Source organism: Schistocerca cancellata, chromosome 1 (assembly GCF_023864275.1).
Source record: "Schistocerca cancellata isolate TAMUIC-IGC-003103 chromosome 1, iqSchCanc2.1, whole genome shotgun sequence".
Taxonomy (NCBI): Eukaryota; Metazoa; Arthropoda; class Insecta; order Orthoptera; family Acrididae; genus Schistocerca; species Schistocerca cancellata.
The window spans coordinates 246489983-246515100 of NC_064626.1; the positions used below are offsets into that span (position 1 = coordinate 246489983).

A 25118-nucleotide genomic window follows, 5' to 3' on the forward strand; every position below is an offset into this window, starting at 1 on the left:
TGCTAGTTCTGCAAGGTTCGCAGGAGAGCTTCTGTAAAGTTTGGAAGGTAGGGGACGAGGTACTGGCAGAAATAAAGCTGTGAGTAGCGGGCGTGCGTCGCGCTTCGGTAGCTCAGATGGTAGAGCACTTGCCCGCGAAAGGCAAAGGTCCAGAGTTCGAGTCTCGGTCGGGCACACAGTTTTAATCTGCCAGGAAGTTTCATATCAGCGCACACTCCGCTGCAGAGTGAAAATCTCGTTCTGGATCCAATTAATTATTTTCCATACCTTTGATATTTTTACAGTATGTTTATACATTCCAGAGAGACAAAATGCCATCTCTCCAGACTGTTTCCGTCCGTTTCAATTGCCTTACGCGACCGTGGAACTAAGGGTTGTACACATGCACGAGAGAAGGCAGGACCAGCACGTTTGTAGCACTATTTAGTAACCCTTACAAGGGACACATCATCTTCAGATCTCGTCCCTCGAAGGGATTCCTTCAGTTTACCGAAGAGCTGGTAATAACACTGTGGTAAACGAAGTACTAACACTAGGTAATGGCACAGTGCCTGGTGAGGACTGTAGGGTGAGTGCTGCAGTGGCGTCCTCGCAAGCTTTGTGATCTCGGTGGTGGTTTTCTCACTGCCATGTGGCCGGGTGTTATCATGCAACAGCAAAACATTTGCTGTTTTGTCAGTGTTGACAGTTCATTCACTATTACGCGTTTGTCAGCCAAAATCAGATTGTGAATACGCTTCACATTGCCTCTAGCCGGTGCAGTGCTCGATCTGCCATTGCGCAGTAGGTCCCGAGAATTGTCGTTCCCAGTTTCAACAGACTAACCGTACGGCGATCAACAGCGCAATCCCCATACACCTTCTTCAACCTCTTGTGAATGTTTTTCACTGTGTCTTTCTTATAACACAGGAACTCTACAACAGCACGTGGCTTCAGAGAAAAATCAAGTGCTGCTACTGATTATTGGTTTCAGGAGACTTCACACCTAAGATCGTTAGTCTCTTTTTCAACCTCTCCCTTTCCCACCCCCAGAGCGGAATCAATGTACCCTTTCCGTCTGCGTCTATAGTAAGTTCTATTTTCAAGTGTGAGAACGTTCCCTAAATGTTTGCGAAAATTGTATATGAGGCATATCGTGGATACCAGTGCGGTATTCACCTATTGGGATGTGGGATACCGCCTAAAACCAAATGCAAGCCTTCGTCGGTAATCCTCTGGGGACTTTAACATTGTGCATTTCTTTTGGACACGCGCCACATAAAATTTATAACCTCATATTCCAGGAAGGGACAAAAGATTTATTTTGCTCCCTTTTCTTCCGCTCTCCACTTTCCCAGCCTCCTTGCGGACGCCTATGACTCTCACTTAAGTACAGTATGTCCATAATTAACATTCCAGTTTAAAAAGGCTGTAGAAATAGAAACACTGTTCAGAATGGCGTCAAATTTAAACAGCATATTACTGACTCAGGGAGAAATATCATGGCACAAAAAAAATTAACGAAAATTTGGTCAATATACAGCGTCAGAATATGCACGCCAACGTACGCCCAACATGACCTTCTCGATGAAAGATTACGAGCTGCTGGCAAAGCTCTTTTTACAAGAAAGGCGACTGTGCGTCAGTAGCTGTGCAGAAGTCCTGGACACCCAAGGTATGGAATAAGGCACCGTTCCCGTGCCTGCTAAGGGCCAGGAGAAACTTGTTACAAAATCCGACATAAAGATAGATTCTTTTGAAGTGCAATGTGGCAGAGGGAGGAAAGCAGTTGATCAATCATCTGTCGAAGATGTGGCATGTGGCCATAGCATTGCCGGGAGAGAGGGGTGGGGGGGGGGAGGTCGGCCGATGGTGTGATGGTGTGCAAACACGCAGTGCACGGGGAATTGCCCGAACGTTGGACATGCCTGCGAGCATGGTGCATAAGATCCTACAAAACTTGATGCATTGCTATCCGCACAAAATCACTCATGTTCAGGAGTTGCTTCCTGCTGATCTGCCAGCAAGACCAACGTTCGCTCAGGAATTTCTAGCTCAAACGGAAATGGACAATGAACAGCCATGAAACATTCTGTGGACAGACGAAGCCCATATCCATTGACATGTCAACATACAGAATTGCAGAATATGGGCAAGGGAAAATCCTGACGCGCATCAGCCGGAACCACTTCATTCTGCAAAGCTGACCATGTGATGCGGGTTGACGCATCTTTTGCCGTAGGGCCGTTATTTTTCGAGGAGATAAGTCCTGCGGGTCCTTTTACCTGTACCGTCTCTAGTAAACGCTATGATAGTTGTTTTAATACCAACGCCATCCCGACCCTTCAACAGCGTGGATTTGTGGGTAGGGTCATTTTTACGCAAGACAGCGGTGCTCCGCACATTGCACAGGCAACAAAGCAGTTGCAGCAGAGACGTTTCGGAAATAACAGATTTATCAGCCGTCATTTCCCTACAACCTGGCCGTCCAGTTAACGTGACCTTTAATCATACGACTCCTGGCTGTGAGGTTATCTGAAAGATGTGTTCGCAATGCGCAATGCATTCTGAACGTGGCGCCGGAGACACTCGGATATGTTGTGAAACATGCTGTTTCTCGATTTCAACTTGCTGCCGAAAGCGCTAAATACCCTGTTGAACATGTCCCGCGCCAGTCTCACAACAGTTAAAAACCGATGTCATTTTAAATTGAACGTAAAGTCACAATAGCGGAAACTTTTTTTGAGGTTAACGGTTCGGTCTATTTTAGACCATCTTCATGCTCAGAGCAGTTAGTGTTCGTGGAGTTGTAGCGCCTGCTCCGTTCATTACGGTATGTCTGAAGATGGTCTAAGACAGACCGAAACCACTAATCTAAAAAAAAAAGTTTCTTGCAGTTATGACTGTTTACTTTCATTTTGTCCGCCTCGTTAGCTGAATGGTAAGGATGACGGACTTCCGTGCTAAGGGGCCCAGGTTCGATTCCCGGCTGGGTCGGGGATTTTCTCCGCTCAGGGACTGAGTGTTGTGTTGTCTTCATCATCATTTCATCCCCATCCGCCGCGCAGGTAGCCCAATGTGGCGTCGCATGTAATAAGACCTGCACCAAAGTGGCCAGACCTACCCGGTAAGGGACCTCCCAGCCAATGACGCTAAACGCTCATTTCCATTTCCACTTTCGTGTTAAAGTAAAAAAAGAAAAAGAGAATCGCTGTTCTCCAAGAGAAATGGTCTCAAAAATTACCGGTGCTATTTTGCTTTTTATGCTGTTGCTGGCCTCAGGACGAATAAAAAACCGATTTTTCCCCATCCCATGTTGTACGACCTTCTCTTGATGGATGTTGTGTACATAGTTCCGTGTAGTCAGCGCGTACACAACTTTCCCAATAGAGCGCGCACCGCTAAGCACAACAGCGCAGGCGCAGCGCTCGTCCGTCTCCGCACTACGAGATGGCGCTGTCTTAGAGACGGACCAAATTCTGCTTCGGTCGATCCGCGTATTAATATGTAACGCAGCCAATGAGATTGCTGCTAACATAGAACCTTTTCTCCTCGCGGATCAGACTCGCGCAGTGATACCTGAACGCGCGAGGTATTATAACAAGTGTACAGACCTCCGATTAGTCAGTCTCCATTAGTCTGCATTTGTCTGTACCAATCTATAGTCAAGTTTCAGTCCGCGCCTAAGACGATTATCATATTCCTGTACATAGCCATAAAGAGAAATGTATAGACACTTTGTCAAGTATCAGAGATATGTGAGAATAAGATTAACGTACCAAGCCCAAAGGAACTTCAGATTGTCAATTGTAAACAGCATCCAGAATCAAGTTACGTAATATCTATGATTTTTATTATTTTAATAAATGTGTGTGAAAATTAATCAAGTTCTGTTCAAAGTTGGTCACCGTCAATCTGCTACTGTAAGCGTGCAAGTGGCATTTCTATCGTCTGACCTAACGGCAGAAGATAAACACGCCACGATAAGACCACGAGACATATTGCTGATACTCGCCTACTTCGTTAGAGCGACAAGTCAAATAATCTGATGGTGTGTGCACCGAAGGTCTTACAGTACGCACACCACAAATGTGCCTACCTAAGTAATAGTGCCACAACTGTTGACTGACGAACTTGTGCAGTCATGCATATAGAACGTTACTGATGGTGTAATGTGCAACTGAAACCACAGGCCTCGTAACGCCCTTCATCTGTCATTTGTAGCCAAACCCAATAAGACGCTTACAGTGCCATCAATTGGTAAAATTTTTATTCCATGACGTTTCCCCCTGCATCAATAATATGCTGTTCAAATATGACTTCATTCTGAGCAGTGGTTCTCTTTCTACAGCGTTTTGGAGCTGAAACATTAAAAATGGAAACGGCGTGCAGTGTAGGTAGTAGGTACTGACTCTAAGACCAGTTACCATGCAGAGTACTGACTAGTATCCGTTGCAGGGAACACCGCCTGTCATCTTTCGAGAGTAAGATCGATTCCCTTCGCGTGGCTCTTTTCTGTTAGGGAAGGCAGGGAATACTTTACGATTTTGCTGGAGATTGCTGCCATAAATAACGAGCGAGTAGCTCGTCGAGGTAATGGGGCTCCCGCCGTTGGCTGGGAAGGGGGCTGTCAGGGTAGTGACGTGTGGCGGTAGTGCGCCGACCGCTGATCGCTTTCTGATGCCGCAGCATGGCGAGCTCCAAGTCGTTCATCAAGGCCAACAGCCAGACGGAGCTGGCCGGCCTACAGGTGGACCGCAAGCTGGACCGCCTGGACTCTCTGCGCGGCTCCGTCAGCGACATCATGTCCGAGGACACGTTCGGCCCGCTCAGCAACGTCAGGTAAGCGCTTCCGCCTGCTGCCTGTGCCGCACGCCTGCTGTGTGTTAGCTTACTGTGTACCTGTCTGAACCTCAACTCTGGCAGAAAGGTGTAAGTTCCAATGCTTTCAGAAATTTGACGATGAGTGGGTCCACAGCCCCTTTGAAATTTTTAAATGAAATCATTCCGCTTTAGGCTGTTAAAACATTTCTTATTGCGATTACAATTTCGAGATATGTCATTTTCAACCAGTCTCAAAGCAGTCAGTCGTCAAATATAGTACATGTAAATGTGAAATTAACAAGTGTTGAAAGAAAAAATTTCAAATCTACTTACGTGGGGAAATACACTGAAAAGCCAAAGAAACTGGTACACGTGCCTAATAAGGGTCCCCGTGAGCACGCAGACGTGCGCAACACGACGTGGCATGGGCTTGACTAATGTCTGAAGTAGTGCTGGAGGGAATTGACTCAATGAATCCTGCAGGGCTGTCGATAAAACCGTAACAGTACGAGGCGGTGGAGATACCTTCTGAACAGCACGTTGAAAGGCATTCCCGATATGCTCAATAATGTTCATGTCTGGTGACTTTGGGGGCCAGCGGAAGTGTTTAAACTCAGAAGAGTGCTTCTGCAGAAATTCTGGATGTGTGGGGTATCGCAGTGTCCGGCTGGAACTGCCCAAGTCCGTCGGAATGCACAATGGACATGATGGTGTGGCCGAGCGGTTCTAGGCGCTTCCCTCCGGAATCATGCTGCTGCTACGGTCGCAGGTTCGAATCCTGCCTCGGGCATGTATGTGTGTGATGTCCTTAGGTTAGTTACGTTTAAGTAGTTCTGAGTCTAGGGGACTGATGACCTCAAATCTTAAGTCCCATAGTGCTTAGAGCCATTTGAACCATTTGAAGACAGGATGGTTACGTACACGTCACCTGTCAGAGGCGTATCTAGACGTATCAGGGGTCCTATATCAATCCAACTGCGCACGCCTTACACTATTAAAGAGCCTCCAGCAGATGGAACAGCCTCCTACTGACATGCAGGTTTCATGATGTGGTCTCCATACCCGTACACATTCCATCTGCTCGATACAATTTGAAACGAGACTCTTCTGACCACGCAACATGTTTCCAGTCATCAAGAGTCCAATGTCGGCGTTGACAGGCCCAGAAGAGGACTAAATCTTTGCGTTGTGCAGTCATCAAGGGTACACGAGTGAGTCTTCGGCTCCGAAAGCCCATATCGGCGATGTTTCGTTGAATGATTCGTACGCTGACACTTGTTGATGGCCCAGCATTGAAATCTGCAGCAATTTGCGAAAGGGTTGCACTTCTGTCGAGTTGAACGATTCTCTTGAGCGTTCGTTGGTTCTTTTAGCGGATTCCTGATTTTCACGGCACACTGGTGAAATGGTCGTACGGGAAAATCCCCATTTCACCGCTACCTCGTATATGCTGCATCCCATCGCTCTAGCACCGACTATAACATCACGTTCAAACTCACTTAGATCTTGATAATCTGCCGTTGTAGCAGCAGTAACCAATCTAACAACTGCGCCAGACACTTGTCTTATGTAGGCGTTGCCGACCGAAGCGCCGTATTCTGCCTGTTTACATATATCTGTATTTGAATGCACATGTCTGTACCAGTTTCTTTGACGCTTCAGAGTAATATAAGTAATAATAAAGCTGTGATATGCTGTGTAAGAGCAGCTGCACGTGGTGGTGTGAGTTTATCTGCTGTTCCACATACCACTCGTCTTAGTAAGCTCGTGAAATAATTATGTAAACACTTAATTAAACTTTAAATGTAGTATATTAGGCATGGTAAATGGATCACAAAAGGGCAGAGATAACATACAAAGAGTGTGAGCTATGGAGTCAAAGTGCTAATAAGTGAAACCCCTATTTTACGATTCCATGCGGTCCAGACTTGAAAAACGCAAAATTGATGAAAATGCAAAACTGAGGAAAATGTTATAACCCCCCCCCCTCCCCAATATGAGCAAAACCACTTGTAATTGTCATATATGATTAAAAATCTAATTCCTCTCCAGTACTTTGTACAAAATCTCTCTAAGTGAAGGAAATGAAATGTACATTACAATGTTTATACAATAAGTTGTGCTAATGGATTTCATCAGTTGTAGAAAAAATCACAGATATGTAACAGCAAGTAAAAACTCATGAAAAAATTGAAATTGGTATCTGGGTACAAGGTAATCAAGCTGTTTTCCAACATGCTACGACTACAAATTATACGTTCAAAACAAGTGTTTTTGGGAGATCATTCTTTGCGCACACCCAGAAGGAAGCAAAAAATTGATGATCATGTTGAATTAAACCAAAAGCATCACAGCAGCTAAGTGGCTAAATCAGAAACATAAATGCGGACATCTAATTAATGACATACTTTGTCACCACTGGTGTCTTGTTTAATTCCTTTCTTATGGGCCGCACTTCATATGCTCACCACTGTTTAAGTGTTCTTTTAGGCTTGATGAGATCTGAAAAAATGAATTTTCCTCCCCAATTTACGTTACCAGCTTATTAGAAGTCGGTTCGGTAAATTTCTCTCCACTGTGTAAAATGTAAATTTGAAAGAAAGCTCAGGTGCTAGTTTCGCTTCATGCCCTCTATCACTGGCACCAATCTTTAGATCTACAGTGTGAGTGGTACAAAGTACATACGTGAGTAGTGTATGTAGGGAGAAACCTCCCTTGTGAATGGCGCTATCTGCTAGTGAAAACCGTATCAAAATCCCTAAAGCACATCCGCAGCTTAGCCTCCACATAAAAAAAAGAAAAAAAGCGGCAGGGGACACTTTAATTCATCGTAGTTCAGCCAAGTAGCACAAAATGTTTATAAACTATACATACAAATCTTCCTCATGAAACAGGCTGTTAGTGGAACCGTATCAAAATTCCTATACTAGTTCCGAGATTAGCCTTCACATACCAACAGAAAAACGCGGCAGATGACTTTAATTCATCACATTTCAGCTATTTTCCACGAAATGTTTACAATTTATATGCGTAAATCTACCTCGTGAATCAGTCTATTAGTGAAACCACAACAAAATCTGTGCAGTCCTTCCTGAGATTGGACTTCAGATAGAAAAAAAAAACGCTCCAGTGGACTTTAATTAAGTAATATATATGTAAATATATTTTACCAATATGTTTGAATACATGAATACAGGCCTCTAATATCAGAATGGGTATTTTATCTGCATTTTGACTGTGACGCATTCCACTGCATATGAATTACACCGTAGTAGATAAACACGGTCCAGTCACATTACTGTGAGCATCGCCTATGTTCGACGTCAACGTGTAATAACCGGTCAGCCGTCAGGTGCCAGCAACAAGAGTGGAGGGTATGTAAAACGTGTCTGGGGGACGCGGAAGACAGTGCAGTCGCTGTCATAATGCATAAACGGAGCGATTTATCTAACGTGCAAAAGGGCACGATGACTGGCTGTAGCGCCAAGTGTGGAGGCACCTCCGAAGCGCTAAATTTCTAAAGTGTTCGAGTGCTGCCGTGGCTAAAGCATACCGTGCATGACAGAATGGCTCAGTCCTATACTGGGACCGATCCAACTGTGGTGCACCATGGGCCATAGATGACAGGGATGAATGACGGCTGCAGAGAGGTATGCGGGCTTATAGATGTGCAGCTGCTGAGCAGCCCAGATGAACCAAGGGGCTAGCAGCGGAATGTCGCCAACGACCGTGGACCTCTGCAGCAGGTGCCCCTTTCGTGCACCCATGTTGACTGATGTTTATCTGCGACGAAGGCTGGGATTTAGATGCCAATACCACAACTGAACGTCCACTGAGTTGCGACAGGTAGCCTTTTCAGATGAATCTCATTTTGTGCTCCATTGGACAGATGGCCGTTGGCGTGTACGGTGCGAAACGTCTGAAAGCAAACATCCTGCAACACTCCTCGAAATGTTCCAGGCCAGCAGGGATTCCCTGTGTGATCTCGTCATTCTGGAACGCACAATGGATCAATACAAGTATGTATGTATCATTGGGGACCATGTCCACCCCTATATGCAAATTGTTTTTCCCTCGGCATGAAGGCATCTACCAGCAGGACAAAGCAATGTGTTACACAGCTCACAGTGTACGCAGATAGATCGAAGAGCAGCAGAATGGTACCAAACTCTCCAGATTTAAACCCAATCGAGAATCTGCAGGACAACCTGGATTGGGCAGTTCGCCCTGTGGATCCTCAACCGAGAAGCCTAACGCAGCTGGCACTCTCATTGACCTTGTTTCTGCACGTCTTGCAGCGGTCTGTGCTGCAAAAGGTGGTCAGTCAGGTTTTTGACAGGTGGTCACATTAATGTGACTGTTCAGTGCACAAATTTATTATAATTATACATTTTTGTTGGAGAAAAGGAGATTTACACTGGCAATAGCAAGAAAAGCTTTCCTGAAAAAGAGGCAGTTGTTAAACATCGAATACAAATATAAACGTTCGTAAGTTATTTCTCAAGGTATTTGTCTGAAGTGTGAAAGTGAAACGTGTCTGACAAAACATTTCAGACAAGAGGAGAATAAAATCTGCAAGAAGAGAATATAAGCTCTGATGTTTAGTGATACAGGAAAATGCTGAAGATTAGGTGGGTAGATCGAATAACTATTGAACAGGTGCTTAACCGAAGTGGGAAAAGGGAAATTGAATACAGTAGGCAGGTGCAAATGGATGTCGGTTGCAGTAACTATGGAAACATGAAGAGTCTTACACAGGATAGACTAGCTAGGAGAGCTGCAAGAAACCAGTCTTCGCACACAACAACAACAATAACAACATAGTTCTGATTATTTTCTTCTGTAATAAATACAATCACAAATGCAGCTGGAGTTGTCTCTCAAAATGGTATACTACTTTAAAGAATCCTAAATGAGACATTCTAACAAAAGCTTTAAAACAAAATTCATGACTCTTAATGAAATAAATTATTGGTAACAACTGCCCATTATGTGAGTATATTGCACGCTCATCTCATGATCCTATGTCAGCTAAAAAAGACACCCAAGAAGTAAGAACTAGTACTGACAAAGTGTTTCTCCTTTAAATTTAAAAACATTTACTGGGTTTTGTTTCCATCAACAAAAATAGTATCCACTTAAAAATGTTTGAATACTTGTAATATTTTCACAAAAAAGTTTATACTACTGCAGTCATTACTGCAATTAATAACGGTTGCGTAGTCCGCATAAAATACTGTATGGGGTCATAAGAAGTAGGTTCTTTAATGCTATTTGTAACATAAAAATGTTCCATTGTGGATCCCTATGGAACATCAGCATTTTTTTTAATATTTTGTCATGGAGAAGGTACAGAGCGAGGAACTGGAAGTTGCCATGAAAAACCTGTTCCCCAAAAAACCAAAATTATTTTGATTCGAGGTCAGTGCTGTTCTTAATAACCTTATTGCTGTCACAATTTTCACTAGTATTTAAGATTTAATCACGTGCTCGACCAGCAATAAAAGAATTTATAAAAATTTGTATTGGTGAACCAAATTTACGATAAGCAGATGATCTCTGTCACCAAGTTCCATGGCATTAAAGACACCATACAACATTTAAAAAACTGTCATAAATATGGTAACAGGTAAAACATACACAATAAAAATACATAAAAACAGATAATACGAGAAACTTTCAAAATTTAGAACAAAAATTTATAAATTCTTGAAGATGGTAACATAAAATAAATGAACTATTAATGTTATGTAAATACATTCTTAAACCCGATGTATATAGAAATCTGGGTTATAATAAATTGTGTACATAATCGCTGCAAAGCAGTCATAATCAAGTGATTCAAATGGCTCTGAGCACTATGGGACTTAACTTCGGAAGTCATCAGTCCCCTAGAACTTAGAACAACTTAAACCTAACTAACCTAATGACATCACACACATCCATGCCCGAGGCAGGATTCGAACCTGCGACCATAGCGGTCGCCCGGTACCAAACTGTAGCGCCTAGAGCCGCTGGCCAGTCATAATCGAACATATAATTTTTTTTCTAATTTTCTGGGAAGGGAGCTATACCATTACAGCTGAAAACACAACCAGAGCCAGACAATACTGTAACGACACTCAATGAAAAAATTGTGCTTTGAAATTTAAGTGAAAAGTTAGCTAAGGTCAATCTTGCAAAGACCGTACACAGGAAACCAGAAATCGCTCCGCTGTTGTAGACAGAAAAGCTCAAAGCTTTTAGTTATAAAACGTTTCCCAATGGATTAAATTTTCTCCGGTACTCCACTCGCGGTGCCGTCAAAACAGCTGCTAACGCTGTCCGTGTTCTGCCACTTGCCCGACCCTTTACGCTGAGGTCTCCTCAGACGCGCAGTTTGCCGAGTGCGGCTCCTCCAGTGGTGCCAAGCTTCACGTCCAACACATCGCACCACAGCACTTGAATAACGGTCACTGAGCGAGGACCACATACTGTGAGCAAGACTACACACGCAGTGCTCTTAAGCCAGGCAAGTGGGGCGTGATGCACACTAGCGAGACACTACTGCACTCGTTGTAAGGCTACAACATACAATGATACAATGGAGGGGAAGGCTCGATCGATATTTCACGAGCCGAAAAAAGTCTCGATCCTCTACAGGTTCGAATGATCGTTCCTGTCATGTGCCTGAATATTCACCATTCCTCATGTGATAACCGGCATATATATGTGGGTAGATGGTTGGTAAATGATCCAACAGTTGCTAGAAAATATGGGTGTGTATCGCTAAAGACGTATAATACATGTAAAAATGTATGGAGGTTTTTATTATATTAATCAGTAGACGTCAAATGATCAATATTAAATATTACTGCCTACCGAAATACTGATAATATACAGTCTTTTTTAAAAGGTGACTTAGAGCACGGGCAGCCAAGAATAAGGCCCGCAAGCCATTCGCTGGCACTAGTGCCATAGCGCTCAGCGTTGCTGCTTGTTTTCCCCACCGCCAGGTCACGCTGTCTGAGCGTAAGGAGGCGGAAGAGGGGGAAAATGTGAACGCGCCACATTTAAATTGCAGTCCAGTCGCACCCCATAAACCTGGTCTTACATTCCACGTTTCGCAACAACTTAGATCACAAACAAAACAAATTTCCATATTATTTAATTATTTTAGGCACGCTGCAGGCATAATATAGTTTTTATCTGGTACAAACTGTCAGCATACGGATAGGCGCAGACAGTTCACACATTTTCGCACTGGGGTTTCCACATAATCTGACTTATTTAGATTCATAATCGAAGAAAGGTTTTTTACACAAACGTGTCGATCGAAATATTGTAACACTTTTGCAACCTCTTTATGGAGACGCCTAAACTCTACCTGAGGAAATCAACATACAGGTCTTCGACTTTTTTAGCGTGAAAGGATTTGTCATTAAAAGTGGAATTACCTTGTAGGTCAGTCATTTACATTTGCACATGGACAGGGACACTTTCAACTGAAACGGTCTCGAAGACAGAAGTGAGATTCTTCGATGAGGTTCGAAGCCAAAGGAATGAACTACAATTTGTGACAAATGTTCAAATGTGTGTGAATTCCTAAGGGACCAAACTGCTCAGGTCATCGGTCCCTAGGCTTCCACACTACATAACCTAACTTATGCTAAGGGCAACATACACACCCGCTAAGGGCAACATACACATCCATGCCCGAGGAGGACTCGAACCTCCGGCGGGAGGGGCCGCGCAGTCCGTGACATGGCGCCTGAGACCGCTCGGCCACTCCGCGCGGCTACAATTTGTGCCAACTGCAGGACATGAACCCAGGCCTCCTGCTTATTAGGCGAATGTGTTACCCACTACACCATCCTGCCGTTGTGGCTAACACAGCTGCTCAGACTACCCTAGTTCAAAGCCCTCCACAACAAAAACTGCAATTCTACTTCAGCCCATCTTGATTTTTCCTTTCTTAAATCACCAGTTCTGCCGACGCTCTCCGATATTAGAATAACACCCCCGCTTTGTATGAAATGGGGAAATCCTGCATGTACCTTAGGTGTAGGTGATCTGTTTATCTGATTTAATTACATTTTCCTGGAGCCACAAATATTAATTCATTACTTCAGCTTATATCCTTATCGAAGATGAATTGGAAACTTTTTATGTCTCCAGGAAAACGTAATTATTTCAAATCAGTACTTGTAAGATTGGCAGTGTTCTCAAAACGTTTAGGAAACTATACATCTAATTTTTTTAAGGTCACAATGAATTCCTCGGACTTCGAGTTATCTTTGACAGTAGTGAGCTTAGGAATCTGGACTGTGATTGTCAGAATTTGTCCCTTTTATAATCCTTTTTTTTTATATATAAACGCGTCCGCATCAGAGCAGAAAGAAGTTACCTTCCAGTGTCTTACGGTGGGCGGCGCGCCGTCAAGTCCACTTAATATACGAGGTCTGCAATCCATTCCAGGTGTTCTAATTTCTGTTCCAGCACTCCTTTTTCCTTCATAAATTCAGCAAAAGCGAGTTTTAACCAAGGTACTTTGCTGTAATATATTGAGTCCCCACATTTTTCGTTCAGTTCGATTGAGAACTGTTGTAACTGACAGTGGAATAGTACGCGCGACTTCAGAAATTGTATTATTCATACCACCAACTTCTTCATGTGGTGCATGCCCGCAAATTTAGCACAGGTACAGAACAGTGTGCCGCTCGTTGTAATTCTTTGCTCTTCCATTGTCAGCTAAAACTTCAAATTCTTTCTGCGCGATGTCGTAATATCATTTCGTAGCAAATTTGCAGCACATGTCGACTGCATAATACATAACGAAAATTCCCGTTCCTCTCTTCTGTCATTCCCATTCATTTTTAAAGGCTTGTGACTATCTTTCTGTCTCTTTGTGTGCAAACAACCACTTTACCTGCGAAAATCCTTCATACCACGAACAAATAGCGAAGGACAAACAGTGCTGACACCACGATTCTGCCGAATTGAACAGCGTCTTACCGAACCAAAAATGCCACATAGCAATAAAATATGCTATGTCACGCTGTACCGAACACTTCGGGAAGTTACAAGCAAAGTCGAGACAACCAGAGACTTGGACCGCACACAGCACGCACAACCAGCCCGGGTGAACCGTAATCGAATCCTTTTTAAAAACATTTTTTTAACAGTCCCAAATCAAAATGTCCATAAATGATTACTAGTTTCTATCAATTAATGATCATCTATTGGTTATGAACTGCAGATTGAAACTGAAGAAACTGCAAAAAGGTGGGAATTTAAGGAGATGGGACCTTGATAAACTGAAAGAACCAGAAGTTGTAGAGAGTTTCAGGGAGAGCATTAGGGAACAATTGACAGGAATGGGGGAAAGAAATACAGTAGAAGAAGAATGGGTAACTATGAGGGATGAAGTAGTGAAGGCAGCAGAGGATCAAGTAGGTAAAAAGACGCGGGCTAATAGAAATCCTTGGGTAACAGAAGAAATATTGAATTTAATTGATGAAAGGAGAAAATATAAAAATGCAGTAAATGGAGCAGGCGAAAAGGAATACAAACGTCTCAAAAATGAAATCGACAGGAAGTGCAAAATGGCTAAGCAGGGATGGCTAGAGGACAAATGTAAGGATGTAGAGGCTTGTCTCACTAGGGGTAAGATAGATACTGCCTACAGGAAAATTAAAGAGACCTTTGGAGAGAAGAGAACCACTTGTATGAATATCAAGAGCTCAGATGGCAACCCAGTTCTAAGCAAAGAAGGGAAAGCAGAAAGGTGGAAGTAGTATATAGAGGGTTTATACAAGGGCGATGTACTTGAGGACAATATTATGGAAATGGAAGAGGATGTAGATGAAGATGAAATGGGAGATAAGATACTGCGTGAAGAGTTTGACAGAGCACTGAAAGACCTGAGTCAAAACAAGGCCCCGGGAGTAGACAACATTCCATTAGAACTACTGATGGCCTCGGGAGAGCCAGTCATGACAAAACTCTACCATCTGGTGAGCACGATGTATGAGACAGGCGAAATACCCTCAGACTTCAAGAAGAATATAATAATTCCAATCCCAAAGAAAGCAGGTGTTGACAGATGTGAAAATTACCGAACAATCAGTTTAATAAGTCACAGCTGCAAAATACTAACGCGAATTCTTTACAGACGAATGGAAAAACTGGTAGAAGCCGACCTCGGGGAAGATCAGTTTGGATTCCGTAGAAATGTTGGAACACGTGAGGCAATACTGACCTTACGACTTATCTTGGAAGAAAGATTAAGAAAAGGCAAACCTACGTTTCTAGCATTTGTAGACTTAGAGAAAGCTTTTGACAATGTTGACTGGAATACTCTCTTTCAAATTCTGAAGGTGGCAGGGGTAAAATACAGGGAGCGAAAGGCTATTTACAATTTGTACAGAAACCAGATGGCAGTTATAAGAGTCGAGGGGCATGAAAGGGAAGCAGTGGTTGGGAAAGGAGTGAGACAGGGTTGTAGCCTCTCCCCGATGTTATTCAATCTGTATATTGAGCAAGCAGTAAAGGAAAAAAAAGAAATATTCGGAGTAGGTATTAAAATTCATGGAGAAGAAGTAAAAACTTTGAGGTTCGCCGATGACATTGTGATTCTGTCAGAGACAGCAAAGGACTTGGAAGAGCAGTTGAACGGAATGGACAGTGTCTTGAAAGGAGGATATAAGATGAACATCAACAAAAGCAAAACGAGGATAATGGAATGTAGTCAAATTAAGTCAGGTGATGCTGAGGGAATTAGATTAGGAAATGAGACACTTACAGTAGTAAAGGAGTTTTGCTATTTAGGGAGTAAAATAACCGATGGTGGTCGAAGTAGAGAGGATATAAAATGTAGACTGGTAATGGCAAGGAAAGCGTTTCTCAAGAAGAGAAATTTGTTAACATCGAATATAGATTTAGGTGTCAGGAAGTCGTTTCTGAAAGTATTTGTATGGAGTGTAGCCATGTATGGAAGTGAGACATGGACGATAACTAGTTTGGACAAGAAGAGAATAGAAGCTTTCGAAATGTGGTGCTACAGAAGAATGCTGAAGATAAGGTGGGTAGATCACGTAACTAATGAGGAGGTATTGAATAGGATTGGGGAGAAGAGAAGTTTGTGGCACAACTTGACTAGAAGAAGGGTTCGGTTGGTAGGACATGTTCTGAGGCATCGAGGGATCACAATTTTAGCATTGGAGGGCAGCGTGGAGGGTAAAAATCGTAGAGGGAGACCAAGAGATCAATACACTAAGCAGATTCAGAAGGATGTAGGTTGCAGTAGGTACTGGGAGATGAAGAAGCTTGCACAGGATAGAGTAGCATGGAGAGCTGCATCAAACCAGTCTCAGGACTGAAGACCACAACAACAACAACAACAATGATCATCTTCAGAGATGATTAATTACGAGTTATGAAACGTCAAAAATGTTTTGTAAAAGAACTCTGTCATAAGCTGGGAAACAAGAGGAATAGCTCTATATCAGACTTCTAACGGCACTGGTGTCCAGCTTTTTACAGCAGACTTATAGCAGCAGTTATATACAACTCTGCGTAGTACAGATCCATGTGCACAGCTGGTGTGCAGGGATTAGATTCTTCTCTGACCTCCTTCCGTGCAAAAACCGCTGCTATCTTAACCACTTGTAGTGGCTCTCACTTCTGCATTATTTCGATTATGGAAGCTTAATTTAAAACTCGGAGGCTTCAACGAACCTATCGCGAAATTTCGTGGTACCGGTACAGTAAATGGTTCAAATGGCTCTAAGCACTATGGGGCTTAGCCGGCCAGTGTGGCCGAGCGGTTCTAGGCGCGTCAGTCTGGAACCGCGCGACCGCTACGGTCGCAGGTTCGAATCCTGCCTCGGGCATGGATGTGTGTGATGTCCTTAGGTTAGTTAGGTTTAAGTAGTTCTAAGTTCTAGGAGACTGATGACCTCAGATGTTAAGTCCCATAGTGCTCAGAGCCATTTGAACCATTTGAACTATGGGACTTAAACATCTGAGGTCATCAGTCCCCTAGACTTAGAACTACTTAAACCTAACTAACCTATGGACATCACACACATCCATGCCTGAGGCAGGATTCGAACCTGAGCCCACAGCAGCAGCGCGGTTCCGGACTGAAGCGCCTAGAACCGCTCGGCCATGGAGGCCGGCCCGGTACAGCAGGGGAACTCGTCCGATGGAGTGGCTGCTCGTGAAATCAAAGTATACGGACCTGGAGAAGGCGCAAGAAGAAAAGCGAGCAGAGAAGGCAAAAAGACGTCGAATTAACTGCTGACAGTAACATATTCGCGTCTGGCATCCTCTGCTTCCCGCTAGCGGAGTCGGCGACTAATCTCGGCGGCTTCTCAGTCGACAAATTGTGTGCCACGTGTTATCCGGACACGAAAGCCGAGGCCCTTGAAAAACTAATGGCCGCTTCGCTGCGCCCCATTCGAGATTTTGATTGAGGAAGGGGAGGGGACGATGGCGGGGGGATGGGGGGAGAGGCTTTACGCGTCACTCACTACTCACTGCTAATACACAGGAACAAGAAATACTTTAAAAGCAAAGTATACTTGTGCGTGAAGCAGTAGCAGCACGGTACAAAATGTCCCGCGCTCCATCCATAAATTACACTTGTCACGCAAGTTGTGTTTCCTGTCTTCGGTTAAATACAGTCGCTCCCATGAGACATCGTGTCTAAGGTCAGTTTGGATTGTGCGGATAGCACGGAGTGAACATAAGGCCTTTCCCTGACCAAAAAGAACATTTCTAAGGAAGTACTTTAGATACAACTATGCGGTTTGTTGCAAATGGTAGCTTAACTCAGGAAGTTGTTTTACAGCTCCCCGTTTGCTCTTTTGTTTTCCATAGAACGTCTAGATGATATTCAATATCCGTCCATATGATTGCCAATAGATCTTCAGTCTCTGCCTGTAGAGCATCTTTTATTCGTACCGTAAGAGTTTGAACATCGGCAAATGATCAATTACACAGTTTATCCTTAACTTAAATCCACAAAAAAGACAAGAGAGACTGTACATGAAAAGTATTCGCAGTTCCCAACGTGGACAAACATTGGCTGTATAATGGAATGACAACAATGAAAATTTGTGCCTCACCGGGATTCGAACCCGGATTTCCCGCTTCCGGTCGGCTTACACTAGACTATCCGAGCACGCTTCAAGACCAGACCAAACTTCCATATGTCTCGCACAGAGGAGACATTTTAGTTGAAAATCGCTTTCTTGGTGTCGATGGATAAATACGATATTGAAATGTCTTTGTTACTGAAAAGTACAATGCAATGTTCCTTTTGACATACATTTATGTCCGAAGGAACAGTCACTGCACAATACGGGCACTGCAATATCACATTTATCTGCCGACATCGGGCAATCGCCTTTCATTTAAAATGTCTGCCCTGTATGAGAGTATACATAATGGATGTAGGAGTGCAGGTTGTAGACAAATGGTTGACAACATACGGAAGTTTGGGTATGGCCGTAAAAAGTGTTCGGATAGCCTAACGGTAAGGCCACAGCGAGCAATAAGCGGGAAATCCGGGTTCGAATCCAGGTCAGCCACAAATTTTCATTGTCGTCATTCAACTGTTGATGGTTGTCCATCGCAACTGCGAATACGTTTCAAGTATTTCGCACGAGCTGTAGTCGCCGCAGTGTCTGTTCCTTCGGCCATGCATGTTTGTCCGATGAAATATTGCATTGTATTTCTGAAGAACGCGGGCATTGCAATATCGTAATAGAGATTATGTTTCGCGAACGTTCTGGCCATGATGTTGGCCCGTCCCTACCGATCCATCAGTCCGGAAAGGTTTCATCCGAGAACTGGCGAACAAATAACCCCCAGTGTTGCGGTACACTTTGTTGTTGAAACACACCAAGATTGAAATGCCTGTAGGTGGGGTGCAACGTAAAATTCGAAGGTGTCAATGTAAACTGTTGCCATAATACTAGGCCCAGTGAAAAAGGATGGGCCGGCCGCCGTGGCCGAGTGTTTGTAGACGCTTCAGTCCGGAACCGCGCTGCTGCTACGGTCACAGGTTCGAATCCTACATCGGGCATGGATGTGTGTGGTGTCCTTAGGTTAGTTAGGTTTAAGTAGTTCTAAGTTCTAGGGGACTGATGACCTCAGATGTTAAGCCCCATAGTGCTTAGAGCCATTTGAACCATTTGAAAAAGGATGGATCATTAATTGTAACTTAAGCTACACCACACATTCTATTTCGGGTTTTCCTTATCTGCTCTAGCTCGATACGTTCTCCGACCCTCAGATTCTGTTTGAATTCGTGGAGATGTAAAAAGTCACTTCTTGGAAAAACAATCTTTATTAAGGTAGTCATTTTTTTGCATAAAAAATGGTTCAAATGGCTCTAAGCACTATGGGGCTTAACATCTGAGGTCATCAGTCCCCTAGACATAGAACTACTTAAACCGAACTAACCTAAGGACATCACACATATCCATGCCCGAGGCAGGATTCGAACCTGCGACCGTAGCAGCAGCGCGATTCCGGACTGAAGCGCCTAGAACCACTCGACCACAGCGGCCGGCCATTGTTTGCATCGATTTGTTCGAGCGTGTTAGCAAACTCAGCACTTGTGGGCCTATTATCCAGCTGCAAAACTAACAGAAGTTGCACTTTGTATGCATGGAAATGCAGCCGTTTGTGTAAGATCACCACAGTATGCTGAAGTACGGCTGTTTCCCCGGTAACATGACGCGTTGATTTCTGCAGACGGCTTTGGACTGCTGTATGCACGATATCAACAGGGTTTTCACGTCACGTCTAATGCTTCTTGCCTTGTTACGAACACTGCCCGTCTCTTTACACTTTTCATACCATCCTTTGATGTTCTTCACATCTGGCGGATCTCGGCCACAGGCAATTGGGAACTTTAGTTGAACTGTAATAGGCGCCCGTGTTTCAAGAAACCATAAAACACATTCGTTTTCTCCTCCACGAAGCCATTGTGACAGCAGCACTTTTATATTACGCTACCTGTAATATGAGAAAGAGAAAAGAAATCAGATGTTGTCAGAGGACGTGTAGAAAAGTATCCATAAAAACTGAATAGGCATGTGGGATTTTATCCATTAAAAGCTTTGAGGGAAGCTATAAAAGCTTTGAGGGAAGCTATAATTTGCAACAAGCCGCATAGCTGTCTCTAGCACAGTTCGTCAGAAATAATTTTTTGTAATCTGAGAACGACATTAATGATGGATCTAGGAAGAAACAAATGTATAAACACTATTTTATTTGAAGACGACCAAGTTCTGCTAACAGACAGTGAAAGCGCCTCGAAAATATGTTGAAATTGAATAATGTTAACAATATTGTGAAATGGTTGTATCCGCAAATAAAACAAAAGGAAAGGGAAACAACACTAGAACAGGTAAATTCATTTAAATATTTCGGAACAGAGATATGAATACACAAAACTAATTCAGATGTGGTTCAAGATATACAGAAATATAGTGCTATAAATGGTTGTGCAAGAAGGTACCTTGGTAGTACTATGAGGATAACAGTAAAACTACACCACGTGGTAGCTAAGTTGGCTGTTATGTATGGAGAACAGCACGCTAAGAAAAGAAGATCAACGAAGAATTGAAGCATCTGAGATGAGGTTTCTGAGATCACTTTTTGAACTAACGCTAAGAGACAAAAAAAGTGTGGAGTGAAGATATAAGACAACAACTAGACGTAAAAACAATAATGACAGAAGGGGTTAGACACTACCACATCAAAAGGAGGCTACCTGAACATCTGCCAGGGCAAGTAATACATTTCAACCAAATGAGGAAACGGTATATAGGAAGGCCAATGCTGAGACGGAGACAACAGTTTTGTTTAATTCCTCTGATTTCGGGATGGGCCAACACCTACTCCTTGAAATGGAGGAAAAAGAAGATGAAGAAGAAGAAGGGTACAGCTTATACCCACCCAGTAAACAAATTACACATCTCTGCAGACTTCCGTGGCCGATGTCACTGAAGTTAAAATCTTCCAAACTGTTAAGCGGCGTCATATCTCTTCTTAATGATCGACGTTTCGACCCCTCTGCTGGGAAACTCTTCAGGATATTGTGGTGTCTACTAACGATTGAACACTCAATAAATAGTGGACACCACGAGATCCTGGAAGGATCCCAGCAAAGGGGTCGAAACGTTGATCGTTTAGAAAAAATTTGATGTAACCTAACAATCTAGCCTCAGATTACACAACATTCCGCAGCATCTGTAAGAGTTATTAGTAACTTACGCCCTCTGTTCTCTCAGCTCTAACTCTTCATATATTGATGTACGGCACTGCATACAGAGTGGAGAAAAATAACCTGGTATTAAGCACAGAGCAAGGTAGGGAAAGTCGAATTGCGGAAGAAGTGTTCCAAGTAACCATAGTTCGGAAGTGCACCGTTATGGAGCTACGCCGATAAACCGACAGCCATTAAGCGACGATCGCTTGGCACTCAACATTCGTGACGAGTTGGCCGCATGAATTCTAAAGCCGCAACAATCAGTTGCACTACACCAGGAGTTTAAGAGAGAATGTGCCAATTATTTCTTGGTCTGCCTCAGCTTTACAGCGATCTTGAAGGCAGGAAATGTGATTTGTGAAAAAAATAGTGTTTAAAATGTAATTTCTGTTTTTCTTTTCACCAGTGTCTTAATTTACACTTACTGAATTACTGTAAGTTATAAAATAAAAGTTCATTCATGTTCAATGAACATTACAACATGTGGCATTTAGATTTCTTTATGTACAACGTTGCAACTTAGCGGCTATCTTACTCCGGCGCTGTTTCTGTAGTACAAAGAAATGGTTCAAATGGCTCTGAGCACTATGGGACTTAACTTCCGAGGTCATCAGTCCCCTAGAACTTAGAACTACTTAAACTTAACTAACTGAAGGACGTCACACACATCCAAGCCCGAGGCAGGATTCGAACCTGCGACCGTAGCGGTCGGTCGGTTCCAGATTGAAGCGCCTAGAACCGCTCGGCCACAACTGGCCGGCTTAATGAGTACAAAATATGGATTGAGAATAAAGCGAAGAAAGACGAAAGTGATGAGAAGTAGCAGAAATTAGAACAATGAGAAACTAAATATGAGGATTAGTGATCAAGAAGTAGATGAAGGACTAGCGCTGACAGAAAGATCATTTCTGGCCAAGAGAACTCTACTAGTATCAAATGCAGACTTTAATTTGAGGAAGACATTTCTGAGACCTTAATTTGAGGAAGAAATATCTCAGAATGTTCGCTTGGAGCACTGCACTGTATGGCAGTGAGACATGGACCGTGGGAAAACCCAAAAGAGACTCGAAGCATTTAAGATGTGGTGCTATAGAAGAATATTGAAAATTAGGTGAACTGATAAGGTAAGGAATGAGGAGGTTCTCCGCAGAATCGGTGAGGGAAGGAATAGATGGAAAACACTGACAAGAAGAAGGGACAGGGTGGTAAGACATCAGTTAAGACATCATGGAATACTTCCACGGTACTTAGGGAGCTGTTGAGGTTAAAATTGTAGAGGAAGCCAGAGGTTGGATGGAATACATCCAGCAAATAACTGAGGACGTAGGTTGCAAGTGCTGCTCCGAGATGAAGAGGTTGGCACAGGAGTGGAATTCGTAGCAGTCCGCATCAAACCAGTCAGACTGAAAAAAAAGTTCGAACAATGTGAGTTATTTCGAAGAAAACTATTTATTGACAAATAGTCAACACGAATTCAGAAAATATCGTTCTTGTGAAACATAACTAGTTCTTTATTTCTCACGAAGTAATGAGTGCTATTGACTGGGAATCTCAAACTGATTCCGTATTTTTGGATTTCCGAAAGGCTTTTGACACGGTACCTCATAGGCCACTTCTAATTAAATTGCGTGCATATGGTCTATCGTCTCTTTGTACGACTGGATCCGTGATTTCCTGTCAGAAAGGTAACGGTTCGTAGTAAGTGACTGAAAGTCATGGAGTAAAACAGAAGTAATATCTGGCGTTTCCCAAGGAAGTGTTATAGGCCTTCTGCTGTTCCTGATCTACTTAAACGATTTAGGAAACAATCTCAGAGGCCCTCTTAGATTGTTTGCAGATGATGCTGCCATTTCATCAGACGATCAAAACTAATTGCATAATGATTTAGACAAGGTATCTGTATGGTGCAAAAGGTGGCAATTGACTCTAAATAATGAAAAATGTGAAGTCATCCACATGAGTGCCAAACCACTAACTCTACGTGGCTTGTAACATTCAACAAATTCGAATTAATTTTTGCATAAATCCATAAACACGACAGTTTCTCCAGGGAAATTGGTATCATTAAGAATCTGTGTTCCACATGTGCCCGGCGTATCCCCACTGTTAATCCAGAATAGGGTAATTAAAATTTACGCTGGAATGCTTTTAAAGTAGTTCGTGTTCCTGTGAATTAGTAGTAAGTGATGAGTGACGCGTAAAGCCCCCGTTTCCATTGGTTGTCGTCAAAAGACAATGCGAAGGCAGCGAACCATCACAAAACAAGAAAGTGTCTCTTGTCATCGCTTTACTGTAGAATTACGTTGCGTAGGAACATAGATTACTGACAAGTGGAGCTCATCTGCCACTGTTTGTTTGACAGCACTGGAACACCAACTATCAAACAAGATTCCAAGATTGATGATGTCAGGGTTTGGCTATTTTGCACACTACATGCAGTTTTGGTGAGGTCAGGAGGAATATTCGATACTAGTCGTCGACTTTGGCCAATGACTTAATGTTAATCACTGCTGTGACGTCATCTTTTTGGTGCAAATTTTCATGTCTTTTTCGAAGTTTGCTACTTTGTTGGCGGAGCCAACGAAAACGAAAGCAGAAAACGGGATTGTGCAGACAGACTGATTTGTAGCCTAGCCCGCTTGAAACAATCACCTCTGATATTACTTTATAGCCGCCATGTTGGCTACGACTTTAATCGCATGTTTCCTGTACATCGCATTTTGTAGCGCTGTAAAGGTCTCCAGCTAATGTCATTTTACTTGGGCGAATTTCGAGAACTTGGATCAACATTCTCCTCCCACTTTAGTTAAGGAAACTAGTACAGGGGTATATGCGACGATGCGATGAGCTGATTCAATACTCTCTAGAATTAAGGCACTTGTATGATTACTCGAGTGAAAAGTGTACACCTATCAGTTGTTTTTTAAACGTATGATGCATATTATCCAATGATTTTAATTAACATTTCTCAGAGCAAATTTAGAAAATCGCATGCTCATTTCCAACATTCACTTTGACAGAAAACTGCATAAACAGACTATGTTTTGCGCTTTCTGAGCTCTGTACGTATTTTTTAATGTCGCCAGGTCAGTTTAAAAACCGGGCAAGTTATAGAATGTAGCAGTAATGAACTAGCAGTAGGAAAATAACAATTTACACTTTATTACTGCAGTAGCAACTAAAACATTCAATAAATTCCTTGCTAAATGCATGGCTCACATCTGAGACAAAGCCTATTCCTGAGTGACCTCACAGCGTTAGCCAATAGCAGTGCAGAACGATTACTGACATCCTATTGTTACCAGAAACGTAAACGTAATCATCGAACCTTGATTCTGTTCCGACTCGCCAACTGCTGCCTGCGAAGCAGTACGACGAACGATCTATGATCGTGGGACATGTGATGAGCACGTCACCAACCCTTCCAGCCGTTATTGCCAGTAGATGAACCCGGATGATGTCTGGACTTCTTTATTCAAACAGCTCTTCAGTTAAAATCAGGAGGCTGAGTGGATCCCGTACAAGACCTCTCTGCCTCTGCAAAAATCCGAAGAGATCCTGGGGGTCGAACTTGGTCTTTCCGCACTGAAGACAGCGACGCTAACAATTTCTTTTTCCTTCAGAGACATTCAGTAGCAGAAGTTCATATCCATACAAAACATTAATACGTTTCACATCACAAATTACATCTACTTTGAAGTGTGCTGCTTACCACGTCATTCAAACATCTCCAATCCGACTGTGCCAACTTTCTCAACTTTCTTCATGTTATGGGGTATACTGCATTTACAGAAACACTGCCCTTGAACAACTAGTAAATCGTAAGGTGATGTGCGTTATCTATAAATCCACTTTTTGCGATAAATAAAGCAAAAAAAAATACATTTTCGCAGAAATTGATACATGGAATTGTTAATGTGTGGGGTCAGAATCAAAACGTTTCATCCTCTTTGTCTTTTTCTCGTTTTATTTTTTAAAAAAGGCTGAATTCTTACTTGATAGTTATAAATTTAAAAGAAATTATTCATCACGTTAAGGAAGACAC

General features: G+C 42.9%; 1 protein-coding gene across 1 annotated transcript in view; it reads left to right on the forward strand.

The window, feature by feature from the left end:
- LOC126170151 (nitric oxide synthase, salivary gland) overlaps positions 1-25118 on the forward strand; it is a 718067-nt gene that overhangs the window by 635781 nt on the left and 57168 nt on the right. The window contains exon 14 of the mRNA XM_049920700.1: positions 4669-4821. Coding sequence (XP_049776657.1) covers positions 4669-4821 — 153 coding nt within the window. The remainder of the gene's footprint in view (positions 1-4668; positions 4822-25118) is intronic.